Source organism: Lissotriton helveticus, chromosome 5_1 (genome assembly GCF_964261635.1).
Source record: "Lissotriton helveticus chromosome 5_1, aLisHel1.1, whole genome shotgun sequence".
NCBI lineage: Eukaryota > Metazoa > Chordata > Amphibia > Caudata > Salamandridae > Lissotriton > Lissotriton helveticus.
The window spans coordinates 140,013,057-140,030,858 of NC_136065.1; the positions used below are offsets into that span (position 1 = coordinate 140,013,057).

At 43.2% G+C, this 17,802-nt stretch overlaps 1 protein-coding gene across 3 annotated transcripts in view; it reads left to right on the forward strand.

Annotated features, from left to right (window-relative positions):
- Positions 1 to 17,802, forward strand: part of LOC144754272 (G-protein-signaling modulator 1-like) — an 886,476-nt gene that overhangs the window by 848,475 nt on the left and 20,199 nt on the right. For all 3 annotated transcript variants that reach the window (XM_078641903.1, XM_078641902.1, XM_078641904.1), the window contains exon 12: positions 8,312 to 8,459. In XM_078641903.1, the coding sequence (XP_078498029.1) occupies positions 8,312 to 8,459 (148 nt within the window). The remainder of the gene's footprint in view (positions 1 to 8,311; positions 8,460 to 17,802) is intronic.

Sequence of the window (17,802 nt, forward strand, 5' to 3'; positions counted from 1 at the left end):
ACCTTGCAAAGTACCCCTCTGCCAGCCATTAACAATATATGAGCTCTGCACAAAGAGCTAAAAATCTCCTAAAACTGAGGTACCCCCTCAGTCAAACTCTCTCCTGCGACTCCAGCTCTCACTGCGGGAAGGGGCCGCCCTCTGTCAGGTTGCACTTCCAGTCCCTTTTACCCAGTTTGTAAAGTTCACCCAGCACAGTCACTCTATCCAATGTTTTTACGAGGCCTCGGCCAAATTGTGATGCGGGGCCCCTGGAAGCTGCTCCCATTTTTGTCAGATGCTGTAAGCACGTTTCTAACTGATAAAAAATAATGTACTCCAGTGAAGGAGAAAACAATGTGTCTGTCGCCATCTAGTAGTCTGGCCACAAAAGTTGCCTCTTTATTATTGAAGATAACACATTTGCCTGCAACTACAAATGTACTAATAAGTGTTGCAGAAAAAGCGCGGACCTGGGACCTAATGCTCCCTCGTCCCCATCTTTTAAAGGCCCTGCAGGGAGACTTATGGCGCCAATGGGTTCTGTTGGCCATTGACGTCTTCCCAAGTGGGATCATTGGGCGTGTAAAAGCAGCATAGCTTGCTTGGCCTTTTCGATAGGTACTCAATACAACACAACTTAACACGTGCACACTGTGCACTTTTTATTTGACGCATCCGCACTCGCTCTGGTATGTGAATGCAATCAGTTGTAGGTAACAGCAGACTGAGGACCACCCAATGCACTTTCAGCATCCTGAGGGGGTGGTAATAAAACGCCAGCGCACATCACATATGGTAACTTTTGTCCTCTGTGCAGTCAGCACTTTTCTTCAGTTATTATTCTTGTCGGAACACTCTATTCCAATCCTAGAGAGTCACATAGAAAATTCAGATTTTATTTCTTTCAAAACACAATGCTCCACAGCCGATGCGCGTTGCGCCCTATGCGGTCTTCCTCAAGGCTTGTTCACAATATATTGAGCACTAAAGTCATGCCATCACAGGTTAGCCAATGTACGAGATTCTTTGTATAAGATTCACCGTAAATGTAATCACATTCAGTCGAGCAAGTGAAATGGAAGTCGTCAAATTCTCTTTAATTTCAATAATCGTGGAGCCATGATAAGTTCCATCATGAATGTACCGCAACCTTGTCAATTATCCATACGGGGCTCCTGAGGGGGTGGGAAGGGAGTCTACTCCAGGCGTGTCAGTGTTCACAGAAGCACACGGGGAAATTACATTTTCTGCACCAAAGAACACCAGTTCTCCCTTCTGCTGACTTGGGACTCCAGGATCAGGGAGAGAGTGAGAGAGAGAGGGATAGAAAGTGAGCAAAGGACCCCGAAAATCTGTCACCAGACGTGGTACAAATTGAAGCAAAGTCCCTAATTACCTGGATTCTGTTTGCAAGACGTGGTAATACGTCTGCCGCGCCCCTGATTTTGGTCATTCACGGCTACACCCCGTCCATACTCCTACACTTTCATCTTGTTCCCCGCCAGGACCTGAGTTCTGCACCCCCATGTGTAAAGAGCGTAAGAGTAAGCTCCTCTATCCAAAGTGGAGGAACACAGAAACTGAGGGCCCGATTGACAAATATATTTTTTCTCACTTACTCTTGAAGTAATCCTGCCTTACTCTTGGAAATCACAAATATGTTAGGTGTACAACCAGAGTAAGGCGCACCTACTCACAACATAATCTATGCATAGGTGTCTTAAGTGCATACATGTACATTTGGCTCACATTTGCACAGCCCTAATTACTCACCATGTAGAAGTCTGTATGTGTATGTTTAAGAATGAGCATACTCCTGGAAATCTACAACCGACCTAGATTTCCATGAGTGCTCTTAGGATACTTTGTTAATCTTCTGAAAGTCAGAAGTTTCATCTGAACTTTGGCAACTTATGTGGGAGCAAATTTGCATCTGTGCACAAAAACTCTACGTGAATCAGGCCGATTGTAGCTACCTTATTCTACACACACTGCAGTATTTGTGGCTTTGTAAGGGAAACAGTGAGCTCAATATTGCTTCAGTCTATCAGTACCTGGAAACATCTGGGCCCTTATGGGGCTTGTCTTGTAATTTAAGTGCAGCTAAGCGAGTTTGTGTGTGCAGTTTTCATCAATAATTCATTTCTTTGAATGAGATATTAAAAGAAATGGACATATAAGCATGATGCATTTTTTTTTTAAACTCTGATATTGAGTGAATTGAAATAACTAGAAAAATAAATCAATGACATTACCAGTTTGGTTTAAAGAAGGATTGCATGCAGTGCATTAATTTAGATTGCACTTTTATGTACCAACTTTTTAGGTTATTTGGTTATGGCAATGAAAATGCGTTGGCAGAGAACCAGATCCGGCTCAATAATTTCCAGACCCGCAGGCAAAATTACATTTTGTTGTTTGGGCACTCCAGCTCCACTAGCAACAGGGTATTTTTTTAAGCTATGATTTAAATCTGGCGCCTTCTTATGGCCATTAGTGATGATGCAGTAAGCCAGCTGTTTGTTTGGCCTTGATGTAGCAGTGGCTTGTGCTGAACATCTGCTAATAGGTCAAAGGTCCTAAGGATTCTTGAGAAAGGGATGACTGCAGAAATAACAGGGACTAGTGGAAACGTTTGATCTCTAATAGAATTCGCATGAGTTGCTTAATTTCTAATCACATTTACCACATTGTTACACTCTTACAGATAAGGACATCTTAAGGATTTTGGGGGCTCTGGGCCAAACATACTTAGGGGCCCCTGCTCGGAATTAATTTGAGCTCTTTGGCCAGGTCACTGAGAGAGCACAGGCACCCTCGTCCACATTCTAAATGTGTTTACATCTAATATCCAGGGATAGTGAGATGTGTTTTCAATGTTGTACCACAGCAGCAACTCATTAATATGGCTGCAAATAATCTCTGTGACAACCTACAATTTCTCATATATGATGTCCTCTTTTTATCTAAAATAATTTTTTTAATGGATGTTGCATGAAACATAAACACATTTCTATACAAAATGTCGTAATATGTAATAGACTCTTGCACATCACCCACATTAAAAATAAATTAAAGGAAAATGTTATTTAAAAACACAATCTCTTTAAGAATTATTCATGGTCATCCGGGAAAGACTCTCTTCAGAACAGAGCTGGCTCTATGGTGGGGTGGAGGGGCGGCTGATAGGCAGGGGCCATGGGACAGAGCCCACTTTGCCCATGCCTTAACACGTTTCTGCTTATAGAGTATATGTTTAGAAGAAATCACTTATTTGAAACCTTTTTTGTAGTACTCGATAAAGCGCCAACATTGTGTCGGGGGACAGTGGAGCACTTTATAAAGAACACTTTTCTGGGGGCAGAAAGATCTTGACATGAGATGCTGTACACAGAAACGTAAGGTGCATGGATTCACAGAAACCAGCTTCTCATGTGGAAGGGCAGTGTGAACGTGTGATTGAGACATTACTGGACAGCTCGCTGCCCAGTTGGTTTTTACCTCTTTACATTACACATGTTTCTAACTTCAGGCATAGGGAGCGGACATAATTGAACCAGAATGACACACTTTTTGATTACACGCCAAAAGCCGGCTTAAAACCCAGGGCTGTAGGTTCAGCAGCCAAGATAGACCCCCCTTCAACTGGCAAAGGATTCCTAAAAATAGTCAAATAAACAGATGAGCACACAGCTGGTTGACAACAGCTGTATTGTATACAAAAATAAACTATTAAACATAAACGAGTGTGGAGAGCACGGGGTGCGTTTGATGGCTGGCAGGCTGCCTTCTTGCCGCTCTATCCTTATCTAAGGAAGCTGGGGCGGCTGTAATTAGTGATTATGAGAATTAGGATTTTTATCATCAGGCTTTAACCCAGAGCAAGAGAGAGGAAGGCAGAAAGGGCGAGAGAGGAAGCAGGTAAGAGTGGCAGCGGGGGTGGGGGACCCCGCAAGAGAGAGGGGAAAAGGAGGAAGTGTGGGCTGGTGGATGGAAGACCATGAGGTGGAGTCCAGAGTGGGATGCTAAGGCAGGCTGGCTTCTGAGACACGCTTTGCGCCACGGCATGTATATTTATTAATTAATTAATCCGAGGATGCACTGCCCGCTTTGATGGTGCCACACTATTGGGGCTGCTGGCTGTGTTGGGCCTGTTCTATGGGGTGTCTCATTGCAGCATGCTAACAGCAAGCGAAATGTTTGAGACAGAACGAGCTCAGAATCAAGGCAACATCCAGGAGAAAGAGCTGCATGTTAGTCCTCATTCCGGGCGCGGTGCAGGGGTGGGAATACCAGCGGTACACCGGTGCCAGACCTTGGATTCCAGTGCCAGCCCTTGGATTCCTGTGCCAGCCCTTGGATCTCTGTGCCAGCCCTTGGATCTCTGTGCCAGCCCTTGGATCTCTGTGCCAGCCCTTGGATCTCTGTGCCAGCCCGTGGATCTCTGTGGCAGCCCTAGGATCCTGCGCCAGCCATGGTATGCGTGTGCCAGTTCTTGGATTCCAGTGCCAGCCCATGGATTCCAGCGGCAGCCCTAGGATCCAATGCCAGTCCTGGTATGCCGGTGCCAGCCCTTGGATTCCTGTGCCAGCCCTTGGATTACTGCGCCAGCCCTTGGATTCCTGTGCCAGCCCTGGTATGCCTGTGCCAGCCCTTGGATTTCTGTGCCAGCCATGATATGCCTATGCCAGGCATTGGATTCCTGTGCCAGCTCTTGGATTTCTGTGCCAGCCCTGGTATGCCTGTGCCAGTTCTTGGATTCCAGTGCCAGCCCTTGGATTCCAGTGCCAGCCCTTGGATTCCTGTGCCAGCCCATGGATTTCAGCGGCAGCCCTAGGATCCAATGCCAGTCCTGGTATGCCGGTGCCAGCCCTTGGATTCCTGTGCCAGCCCTTGGATTACTGCGCCAGCCCTTGGATTCCTGTGCCAGCCCTGGTATGCCTGTGCCAGCCCTTGGATTTCTGTGCCAGCCATGATATGCCTATGCCAGGCATTGGATTCCAGTGCCAGCTCTTGGATTCCAGTGCCAGCTCTTGGATTCCTGTGCCAGCCCTGGTATGCCTGTGCCAGCCCTTGTATTCCTGTGCCAGCCCTGGTATGCCTGTGCCAGCTCTTGGACTCCTGTGCCAGCTCTTGGATTCCTGTGCCAGCTCTGGTATGCCTGTGCCAGCCCTTGGATTCCTGTGCCAGCCATGATATGCCTGTGCCCCTTGCTCCGTGTAGCTTGTACTCTGTTGCTAAAAGGGTTACCAGAAACGATGGGCAGACAGCAGACTCGAGGCGAGGGGGTTCTAAGGGCAATTGGACCTGCTGGTTGACGATGCTCCCCACAGGGGCTAAGAGCTGCTCCCCAGGCAGGTTGTGGCCCCGGAACTGAAGCCTTATGCAAGGAGCCCCAGGATTCAAGAGTTTGGCCTTATGTACAGCCAGGTTTGAATATCCCCACCTGGGCAAACTGTGGTGGCTGCACTTCTTATTTCTTTTCCCATAGTCTCCGACCAGCCATATAGAATGTTCACATCATGATGATGTATTAGAATGTTACAGAGCTCTTGAATTCCAGTTGTAAGCTGGGGCTGAGCTGGTACCATCCTGCTCCTGGTGGGGTTTAATATTCCATTACTTTTTACTTAATGAATGTACAACTATCTTGCACCACCTTACTTAAATAAATATCTTCATCATGTACGTGGATTCCTGATCTTCATTCTCTACACAAACGCTCCCAGAATCCCAGAGCCTCAAAGCCTTCCCAAGAGACTGTGCAAGCAGTGTGATCTCACTCTGACCAAACATGGAGCCCTCGGCCATTGATTTCTGAAGTGCCAATGCTTGTTTGATGTTCACAATACCAACATGAGATGTGCATAGCCATCTCATGATCTGGATGGAAGTTGATCATATAGGTTGTGTCTATCTCGGATATCTGGCATAGATCAGACTCTGAGCTCCAACGCTTGAAAGCTTGGCCTTCCATCTAGAGCATGGGCACTCACAAATATGTTCCCAGGGGCCAAAAAGTTTGGTTTTTGGTGTGACCGAGGGCCGCACTGATGCCAGCAGATTGGCAGTTTGGGATGGGGAGTTGGGGTTGTGGGTGTTGGCTAAGCTGGGTATAGGGGAAGCAAAGCATGTATATCTAGTGGCTGAATTGCACAATGTGAAACCATAAATCATGGGATCAATCCTGCTTGACTACTTAACCAAACTGTGTGATCCTGGACAATTGTTTTATTTCACTTTAACTCCTTTTTCTTCAATATTACATATAAGAGGATCTCGAAATACATGACTTCAGGATGTGTGCGGTACAAAACCTTCTCCTGTGTTTGATTTAATTACCCATAATGTCGCTTATATATAATAGCAACCCAGGCCTCCCAAAGGGTGCACACAGCAAGCGACTCGCCTCTTAATTTACTATTACTATCAGGATAGGCGGAAGCATGAATATTTCTAAATTTATTTTTGCAAACTCTCACTTTAAAAAAAATACTTTAAAAATACTTCTCAAAGTACTAATATAATCTGATGTACTAAGGTTTAATGCTTCTGCATGTTAAGGAAACACTTTTTGAACTTTGAAGAGACCTTCAAATATTTTCACATTTGCTGCAAGAGGCCTTTAAAAATGAAGGTGTTCCTAAAGTTAAGCAGTGCAGGACATCCTAGTTACTTCCTCTCTTTAACTTTAAATAATCTTGCCCAATTATTTAGAATCTTTTTTTATGTAAGTGCTGAGTCGATTAAATAGATGCCTAGTGCTAATGTCACCGGGGGCGGGGGGCATGTAAAGGTCAGGACTGCCGCATGCGCCCCCCCCCGGCCGTACTTTGAGTATCACTGTTCTAGATCACAAGCATCCGCATACATGTTGGATAGCCCAGTGTGGTGTCCGCACCCCGATATACAAAGCCTGTCCAACCTCGCTCCCCCAGCCGCCGTCACATACCTTCTTTGTTTACTCATTGAGAACATCTAAATATCTCTTTGCTAATGATATTGAAATAACATCATATAAATCGGTATTTAGAATCCCAAAAAACATCAGTCGAGCGAATGTCAGACTGGAATTTGGACTGAAGAAACAGTGTCTCGTTAGGCAATCTACATTTTTAAAATCTTTACTGTTATTATCCAGATCAGAGGAAGGCTCGCTGGCCAACCTTTGTTGGCTAGAGATTCAAAGAGGGGCCTATTCGGGAAGCTGGTGATCTTATTTAAACGAGTGTTTGCTTGCCTTTGATTGCCCGGAATTAGAGGATGAAACAAGGTGTAAAATGGTCTTTAAAAAACAATCAATCAATTAGCAGCACTTTTGTCTTGTATAACGGATAAAGACGTTTAAGGGGAAAAAACATCTTTGGACAATAGCAAACTCTTTTAACAATTTGTATCCCCAGCCCTATTAGAAATTTTATTTAAAACCTTATATTAAAAATAAATTTATGCTGCTACGGTTTGGGAGATACCCAACCAAAGATGGAATCCCAAAATGGGGAAAAAATTGGCCCTCTAATGTCTGTAGATTATGTGGTAAAAACGAAGAAACTCTACAGCATATTGTAACTTTGGGCCCAAGATTGCTTGTTGAACGAAAGATGTTTTTAAAACCGCTTTTTAAGGAAATGGGAGTAAGAACATGCAGAACTGCAATCATTGTATGTCTAAGAGGTATTACACCTAGATTAGTTAATCAGTTTGTTAAATATATCCTTATAGTGGAAACAAAATTATGTAAGGAAGACACTGCAATCGATGAAATCCATGTAATGAATGCTATCTAAAATGTCAATGACTTTATAATAGTAAATGTTTTTAGGGATCATGAGGAAATTTTATAGAAATTTTTAAATTTAATTGTTATAAAAGTATTATTTCATTTTATAGATAATATTTGCTGTAAGTATATGATTTTCTAATTTGTTGCCTTAAGGTATATCAAAACAGTTGGGGAGATAGTATATTAATTATTATTCTAAGATTAAAATGGTTTTATCAGAATTCTTTGATTAGCATCTAAAGTATTTGTTATGGATCTAGAGCGCACATTGCACTTTATTTAACTTTTGCTGCTAATTCGTTCATTAACAACTCGTTGCAGTTTATTTCACTTTTGCTGCTAAATTGTTTATTGATCATCCTACTACAGCTGAACTAAGTATGTAATGAGCGCTGGATAATCTGGGTCTGTGTTTATATTGCTTTTCTCAAATCAGGTTGTAAACTGAATTTGCTCTTTGCTGTTTGTAATGGTTTTAATTAATCAACAAAATAAACGTTACTATACTCATTGCTAATGGAGCGCCACTGTCTTTTACTTTTGCAGAAAATCAAGCGGGCACCGTCTGATGAGGAATGCTTCTTCGACCTACTCAGTAAATTTCAGAGCAATCGAATGGACGACCAGAGGTGCACACTGGAGGAGAGCCCAGGAGGAACAGGGGAAACCGCCCCTACGCCAGTGCCCACGCTGCGTAAGTGCTACTACTAAACCTTTGAGGGCTGCATTGACCTGATGGGAAATGTCTGTAGCTGCAGTGCAACCCGATCCACTGAGACGGGAGAGTGCCCCTGATCAGGACATCTTGTCAAAATCCCTTTTCCTGAACAAATTTTAATCCCATATTGGCTTCTTTGTCCTACTAGTGAATCTCTAAGCAAAGACTTTTTAGGAAGTCAGGGTAAATGGGCGCTCTGCTATATAACGCAAATTCAAGAGTAAAATAGGTTACTTGGTGCTACTAGGAGAGGGGATAAGCCCTATAACCCCACCATTAATGTGAGGGAGAAACCCTCACAGTTAACACAATTCTAACCAGACCTAGGCACACAATAAGATAATAAACAGTGTGTAATGTTCGTTATAAAAGTCAAATTCAATGAAAAAAATCCATAATCATGCTGCAGTCTCGTTGTTGTATCTTTAATTCGTTTTTCAATGAGCTGCAACAGAAACCAGCCGACATGTGTTTCGTCGCATGTGGAATGTAATTCTGCATCTTCCTCAGGGCTGAATAGCGAAGTTTTAATTCCTTATAATCGCGCTGCCGGTGATAATTCAAACCCGGCTGGGCTTAGGCAGTATCGGTGGTTAAATTCTTATAAGGGAACGCCAGGCTGCCGGTTCTTAGGTTCTCCGGCTGACCACAATGATGTTAATAAATACCGAATGGAGAAGTAAAAAGACCACGTTGCCGGTGAGGTTAGTCACAGGCTAACTAAAAAGGTCCTAATGTGCTGGACAACAGGTTCCAGTATTAACCGTGGTAGTGGTAAATATTATGTTGGAGGTGCCGTGAGGGAGATCGTACGTACTACGGCAATCCCGTGTATTGGGAAATCAGAAGAGTGTGTGCTCTTGTCTCCTCACGGCAGTCATCTGTGTTCCGGGTTGTGGACACGTCTACTAGTCTGCCAGGCGGGTGGTATAATGATGGAAGTTGAGATGTCTAGTTGGTTATTCATGGTTACTATGTGAATAACCAATTCTTTTACATATGTATTGCCTGGTAAATGATACCTAACTGGTCCATGGTGCCTGTGGGCAAAGACACTTGGGCACAATACATGATGAGTAGGCACTCTGTGGCACAGCAATGGCCGAGCAAGAGTTATGTGGCAAAGCCGCTGATGGTCAGGCATAATCTGGTACAGTAACTTGGCGCCAGAAATCTTGAGCAGACACTCATTGGCCCAGTTGCCGACGGGCAGGCATGCGGTGAAAGCTTCTAGTTATCGTGTTGTGTGACACAGTAAGTGACGGGCAGCATTTTGCTAAAGTTACACAGCAATGGATGAGGGTTTTCTTTGGGTGGACCATGTTTTCTATATTTTAGATTCTGATAACACATTATATTCAGAATGTCATGTCCTCATGTAGGTATGTGTCTGCAGTAACTCCCATCGGCATAGGAGCGATACAGGGACTCCGATTGTCACAACTTGGGGGATGTATGAATTCTGAAGGGCAGGTTCTCCACCACACTGGTTTTGATGGTCGTCTTGTGTCCCTTGATATAATGTGTGATGTGTGTTACTCATTTTAGTACATGAGGTATGAGTGTAACTGTTGTGAAAGCAATTTTTTCTGAAGGTTATGATTTCCGCAGACTCCAAAATAGTATTCTACGCATTGTTTTTCTCATATCTTAGAGTTACCAGATGACTAAGTGTCACTAGGGAACAACTTTTCCAATCCTTAGATTCGATTTGATTGTGATGGGCGAAAGGATTCATTTAAATTAAAGCAACACTACAAGTCCCCAAAGCACTTCTGTTGAAAATGAAAACACACATCTAATACAAAAGTGTCTTTTTGATATAGAGCCTTATGAAGGCAAAAGACAACACTGTATACAGGTCTTTCCGCTGAAAATTTCACAGTGGAAGATTTTGGAACCCCTTTTTTGATATATATGATAAATATCTCTTTAGACTTTTACCCCATCAACGTGCTATTACAGGGATACATTTTGCTTTTGGTCTCTTATTTTGGTAAATGACAGCAGTTTAGTCTCATGGAGCAACTTTAATGTATTGCGAATTGATGTGGATTTTCCACTTTAGGTTCTTTCTACTTCATCTGTCTACGACTGGCGTTCTTGAGAGCCACTGATTATGGGTTGGTATTTATCCTCATTGGGTTTGGCTATGTGGTTGGGTGTGTGCATGCATACCTCTTGATTGGACTTGGGTTTTGGTTTATATGTGTTTTACATGCTTGAGTTTATTCATGTTTTTGTTCGTATCTTAGCTTTTGGATGTGTCTGCAAGTGTCTTTGCTATCTAGGGATGGACGTATGTTTGTATGTGTATTACCAGATGGGATTTGAAAATATGTTTGCTGGATTTGGATATGAGCTACTATGTGTGTTTGCTAACTGGTGTTAAGTAGGAGTTTGTATGTGTCTTGGTTCAATTTCAGTATGAATTTTGTGTGTGCTTTAGCTGATTGGGTTTGTGTGTCTTTGTATGTTTATACTATGTATTGAGTAACTGGCAGACTATTCTTTTATCTGTCCGAATAGAATTTTTATTAAGCAGAATTTAAACTGATCAAAAACAACTTTTTCAAAAGACTGAAAAAGAAACACATATTTCTGGAATTGACACAGAAACCATCACATATAAATACCACAATTCACAGTCAAAAACAAATTGAACATACGTCAAAATAAGAATTATTTGCAGCAAATTACAACCAACGACAACATCACTAAATGAATTTCTGTTTCAATTTGAGAAATATGTGTTTCTTTTTCAGTCTTATGAAAAAAAGAATTTGATCAGTTTAAAGACTATTTAATAAAAATTCTATTCGGACAGGTCAAAGAATAGTTACTCCATAAATAGTAGGAGTGTAGGCTAGTACGGAGCCAGGTGTTCGTGTTGTATTTTGAACTCTGAATATAATGGCATGTGTGACAGTGCTGAAATATAAAATGTTTACAACAAGGGGTGGTGAGGGACAGAGTCTCTGAATTAAGCAGAATACTCTCACCCAGTCAAGAGATCAGGGCTAGATCCAACACCGTTTTTTAGCTCATTGCACCATCCCAGTTTCAGAACCTGGCTGTATGCAAATTAGTCTTTTCCTGTCCCAGTGCATGATGGGAACAGGGCAAACCAAACTACAAAAGCCAATTCTTACACTGGGAAGGAAACAAGCTTCCGGGGACCGGTTTGGAAGGGTATACTCAGATGTGAGTCCCTTGCTCATTGCACCATCAGGATTCAAGCATGCCGGGCCGAAGACGCCTGAAATGGCAGAAACCGGTCCCCGGAAGCTTGTTTCCTTCCCAGTGTAAGAATTGGCTTTTGTAGTCTGGTCTGCCCTGTTCCCATGATGCACTGGGCCAGGGACAGACTAATTTGCATACAGCCAGGTTCTGAAACTGGGATGGTGCAATGAGCTAAAAAACGGTGTTGGATCTAGCCCTGATCTCTTGACTGGGTGAGAGTACTCTGCTTAATTCAGAGACTCTGTCCATCACCACCCCTTGTTGTAAATTATTTTGTCCACCCTAAGCGTGGAAGGGTATACTCAGATGTGAGTCCCTTGCTCATTGCACCATCAGGATTCAAGCAAGCCGGGCCCAAGACGCCTGAAATGGCAGAAACCGGTCCCCGGAAGCTTGTTTCCTTCCCAGTGTAAGAATTGGCTTTTGTAGTCTGGTCTGCCCTGTTCCCATGATGCACTGGGCCAGGGACAGACTAATTTGCATACAGCCAGGTTCTGAAACTGGGATGGTGCAATGAGCTAAAAAACGGTGTTGGATCTAGCCCTGATCTCTTGACTGGGTGAGAGTACTCTGCTTAATTCAGAGACACTGTCCATCACCACCCCTTGTTGTAAATTATTTTGTCCACCCTAAGCGTGGAAGGGTATACTCAGATGTGAGTCCCTTGCTCATTGCACCATCAGGATTCAAGCAAGCCGGGCCGAAGACGCCTGAAATGGCAGAAACCGGTCCCCGGAAGCTTGTTTCCTTCCCAGTGTAAGAATTGGCTTTTGTAGTCTGGTCTGCCCTGTTCCCATGATGCACTGGGCCAGGGACAGACTAATTTGCATACAGCAAGGTTCTGAAACTGGGATGGTGCAATGAGCTAAAAAACGGTGTTAGATCTAGCCCTGATCTCTTGACTGGGTGAGAGTACTCTGCTTAATTCAGAGACTCTGTCCATCACCACCCCTTGTTGTAAATTATTTTGTCCACCCTAAGCGTGGAAGGGTATACTCAGATGTGAGTCCCTTGCTCATTGCACCATCAGGATTCAAGCATGCCGGGCCGAAGACGCCTGAAATGGCAGAAACCGGTCCCCGGAAGCTTGTTTCCTTCCCAGTGTAAGAATTGGCTTTTGTAGTCTGGTCTGCCCTGTTCCCATGATGCACTGGGCCAGGGACAGACTAATTTGCATACAGCCAGGTTCTGAAACTGGGATGGTGCAATGAGCTAAAAAACGGTGTTGGATCTAGCCCTGATCTCTTGACTGGGTGAGAGTACTCTGCTTAATTCAGAGACTCTGTCCATCACCACCCCTTGTTGTAAATTATTTTGTCCACCCTAAGCGTGGAAGGGTATACTCAGATGTGAGTCCCTTGCTCATTGCACCATCAGGATTCAAGCAAGCCGGGCCCAAGACGCCTGAAATGGCAGAAACCGGTCCCCGGAAGCTTGTTTCCTTCCCAGTGTAAGAATTGGCTTTTGTAGTCTGGTCTGCCCTGTTCCCATGATGCACTGGGCCAGGGACAGACTAATTTGCATACAGCCAGGTTCTGAAACTGGGATGGTGCAATGAGCTAAAAAACGGTGTTGGATCTAGCCCTGATCTCTTGACTGGGTGAGAGTACTCTGCTTAATTCAGAGACACTGTCCATCACCACCCCTTGTTGTAAATTATTTTGTCCACCCTAAGCGTGGAAGGGTATACTCAGATGTGAGTCCCTTGCTCATTGCACCATCAGGATTCAAGCAAGCCGGGCCGAAGACGCCTGAAATGGCAGAAACCGGTCCCCGGAAGCTTGTTTCCTTCCCAGTGTAAGAATTGGCTTTTGTAGTCTGGTCTGCCCTGTTCCCATGATGCACTGGGCCAGGGACAGACTAATTTGCATACAGCAAGGTTCTGAAACTGGGATGGTGCAATGAGCTAAAAAACGGTGTTAGATCTAGCCCTGATCTCTTGACTGGGTGAGAGTACTCTGCTTAATTCAGAGACTCTGTCCATCACCACCCCTTGTTGTAAATTATTTTGTCCACCCTAAGCGTGGAAGGGTATACTCAGATGTGAGTCCCTTGCTCATTGCACCATCAGGATTCAAGCAAGCCGGGCCGAAGACGCCTGAAATGGCAGAAACCGGTCCCCGGAAGCTTGTTTCCTTCCCAGTGTAAGAATTGGCTTTTGTAGTCTGGTCTGCCCTGTTCCCATGATGCACTGGGCCAGGGACAGACTAATTTGCATACAGCCAGGTTCGGAAACTGGGATGGTGCAATGAGCTAAAAAACGGTGTTGGATCTAGCCCTGATCTCTTGACTGGGTGAGAGTACTCTGCTTAATTCAGAGACTCTGTCCATCACCACCCCTTGTTGTGAAATATAAAATGTGTCAGATTTCATGATGTAGCAGTGGGTCATCGCCAGCTCACAGGTGGGAACACCTGGCGTTGGTACTGTTACCTAGACCACCAGTAGCACCTCCTAGGCACTTCTCACTGTCTTTGCTGTAGAGATACTGCAGTAGGCAAGCGTTTGGAACAGGACAGGACGTAGGATATCAAACCAAAGGCTCTACATTTCCAGGCCACTGCCTCAGCAGCTGACTTCCAGGCAGGGGGTCTGTGCCAATGCTCATCTTGGTTCCAATGATCTCTTCTTGCTTCTAGCCAACTCCCTATAGAGCTTCACCAGCAGCAGATCAATATATCTCACCTACCTCTGTGTGCATTAAAGGTTCTGCTCAGCACGGGGCTCCTTTATTGCGTATCAGCACAACCAGCACTCATTAGGTCTGGTTACTGACAGGTAAAGCTGTAAATCAGGATTTTTTTTGCTAATTCTTTAAAAAACAATTAGATACAATTTGCTTCCGATGAGGATGACTTTTTCACCACATGCTATCGTGTGTTTGGTTTATCATTCCACTTCCTGTGGAGTTTGACTATTGTGCTTCCATTGTGATGAATGAGGGGTGATTTTACTGGGACAAAAGCGAAAAGTCCCACCTAATTCCTGCTGTTTAAGCAGTGACTCGATGTATGAGTCAGGAGACTTTATGTCTCGAAGTCCCCAGTAATTACCACGGGAATTTGCAATCTATACCAAAGGCAATATATAACATTAATAGTACACACATGTATGCATTTCGTGAGGGGAGTTCTATGTGGCGCACATAAGACCAGATATACGTTTCTTTTAAAAGGTTGTACAGTTTTTTATTTAATAAAAAAAAATTTTGGACCATAACACGATACACAATTATACATAATCAATAAAATACATTTTAAAACATCATGATTAACTCATAGAAAAACCAAAAAACAAAGTCGACGCGGCGTTTCGGTGCTTGTATGTAGATACGACACCTTCTTCAGGACGGTTAATCTTATTAGCAAACTAAAGTTGTTCCAATCAGAGATCCCTGCATTTGACTTCAAGGGGGATGCTCGTAAGGTTTCCAATATATACGGATAAAATATGGCACCTGTTTAAAAATCAGGTCTTAACATGAAGCTGTATCAGGGTTGGCCACCGTTTTCTTTTTTCTCATCAGTTGACAAATTGCCCAGTTGGCATACCTCAGTTGTCACCGTTTTATAGACATGGGGACTTCTATCATCAGAGGCTCTGCATTCAGTAATCACCCTTTTGCTTAGTCGTCGTTTGAATTCTTTTAAAAGCAGTAATCTTCTGCAAGAGTACCGGCCTCCCTGCCTCCTCCGTGATACAGCTTCCGGGTCCCGATAGCTGTATCACGGAGGAGGCAGGGAGGCCGGTACTCTTGCAGAAGATTACTGCTTTTAAAAGAATTCAAACGACGACTAAGCAAAAGGGTGATTACTGAATGCAGAGCCTCTGATGATAGAAGTCCCCATGTCTATAAAACGGTGACAACTGAAGTATGCCAACTGGGCAATTTGTCAACTGATGAGAAAAAAGAAAACGGTGGCCAACCCTGATACAGCTTCATGTTAAGACCTGATTTTTAAACAGGTGCCATATTTTATCCGTATATATTGGAAACCTTACGAGCATCCCCCTTGAAGTCAAATGCAGGGATCTCTGATTGGAACAACTTTAGTTTGCTAATAAGATTAACCGTCCTGAAGAAGGTGTCGTATCTACATACAAGCACCGAAACGCCGCGTCGACTTTGTTTTTTGGTTTTTCTATGAGTTAATCATGATGTTTTAAAATGTATTTTATTGATTATGTATAATTGTGTATCGTGTTATGGTCCAAAAATTTTTTTTATTAAATAAAAAACTGTACAACCTTTTAAAAGAAACGTATATCTGGTCTTATGTGCGCCACATAGAACTCCCCTCACGAAATGCATACATGTGTGTACTATTAATGTTATATATTGCCTTTGGTATAGATTGCAAATTCCCGTGGTAATTACTGGGGACTTCGAGACATAAAGTCTCCTGACTCATACATCGAGTCACTGCTTAAACAGCAGGAATTAGGTGGGACTTTTCGCTTTTGTCACTTTATAAAACCCCGTCCCAGATAGGATTGAGGGGGAACTCCCTGTTTTGTTTTTGATTTTACTGGGAAACAGCGCTTACAGCGCTGCTGTTACCACGCGTGGCTTTACATCTCAAGTAGTTTCTACGACTTGTGCTAGGTGGCATGCAACACCAGGGAATGTTTTGGATTTAAAGCCCAAGACACATTCCCTGCTGTTGCGCTAACTGGAGTAGAAATAGTAATTTATACTATTCCTAAATACAGCGCGCCATCTAGCGCAAGTCGTAGAAACGACTTGCGATGTAAAGCCACGCGTGGTAACACCGGGGTCGTTGTAACGACAGCGTTGTAACCTACCGCGTGGTATTTGCCCGAGTAGTAACGTCATACATTCGATTTTACTTCTGAAAATTACAATGAATCGTCAGTCACAAAAAACTAAGGCTTTCTAAAAAATATTTGTCCAACTCGAGGATGAGCCTGACCCTAACATGGCCTCCTAATTTCTCCTATGTAACCAGGGAAATGGCCGTTCCACAGTCTCAAAAGACCTCTGCTTTTTCTGTCTGCTTTTTAAGCTCATGGCAACTTCTCTTCCCTGCCTGCTGTGCTGAGTAGCTATTTCCTTTCATTTTCTTTTGTGCCCGGGCATTTATCAATTTTGACTGGCTATTTTCTCCCCACCTTTATGCCAAGTTTAAAGAGTGGATTTATTTTCTAACTCATAAAAACAAAAGTAAGTGTATCACGAAGACACCCTTCCTCCTGGGACATCCTAAGGGTTTTAGGTGCCTTGGGCCAAGCATATTTTGTGGTCCCCTTTTTGGAGTAGTTGAATTTATTATCCAGTTTGGGCTCTTTCATTCCCTCTTTGGCCAGGTCACTGACAGTGCACGTGCCCACTCGCCCAAATTCTAAATATGTTTACGTCTAGTATTCAGGGATTGTGACGTGTTTTCAATATTGTACTATAGCAGCAACTCATTCATATTCATGCAAATAATCTCTGTGACACCCTCCTATTTCTCGTAAATCATGTTTTGTTTTAATATTGCAGGAATCTTGTTCGCGCTATATAAAACTTTATAAATAAACATAGATACAACATTTCTCTACAATACATCTGTAACACACATTAACTCACATTAAAAATAAATTAAAGTAAAAAGATATTTAAAACAATCCAGAGCCCACTTTCCCCATGCCTGAAAAAATCTCTCACCCTCTTTTCCAAAGAAAGAAAATTAAGACTATAATGAAAGTCCCTTAGCTTCCAGACCTTCATTTAACTTGGTTGAATAGCAAAGGCACTTTCATAATAGTACTTCTTCTATTCCTACTGTTTTGCAACATTGGTAGGATAGCAAGGGAGCCTTCAGTATGGTATGGCTCCCTTTCTATATTACTTTTGTTTCACACACTACAAACAAAGTTCTACAATAAAGATTCCTTGACTTTCTGACCTTCACTTTAATTGATAAGATAGCACAGGACCTTTTTTAGTCCTGTGTCATTTTCTTTCTAAAGTAAAGGGTGATGCCATAAACATTTTCATTACAGTTCTGCTTTTCTTTCTATCATAGAAACAAAAGCAGGACAATTATGACAGGGCTCTTGCTATCAGACG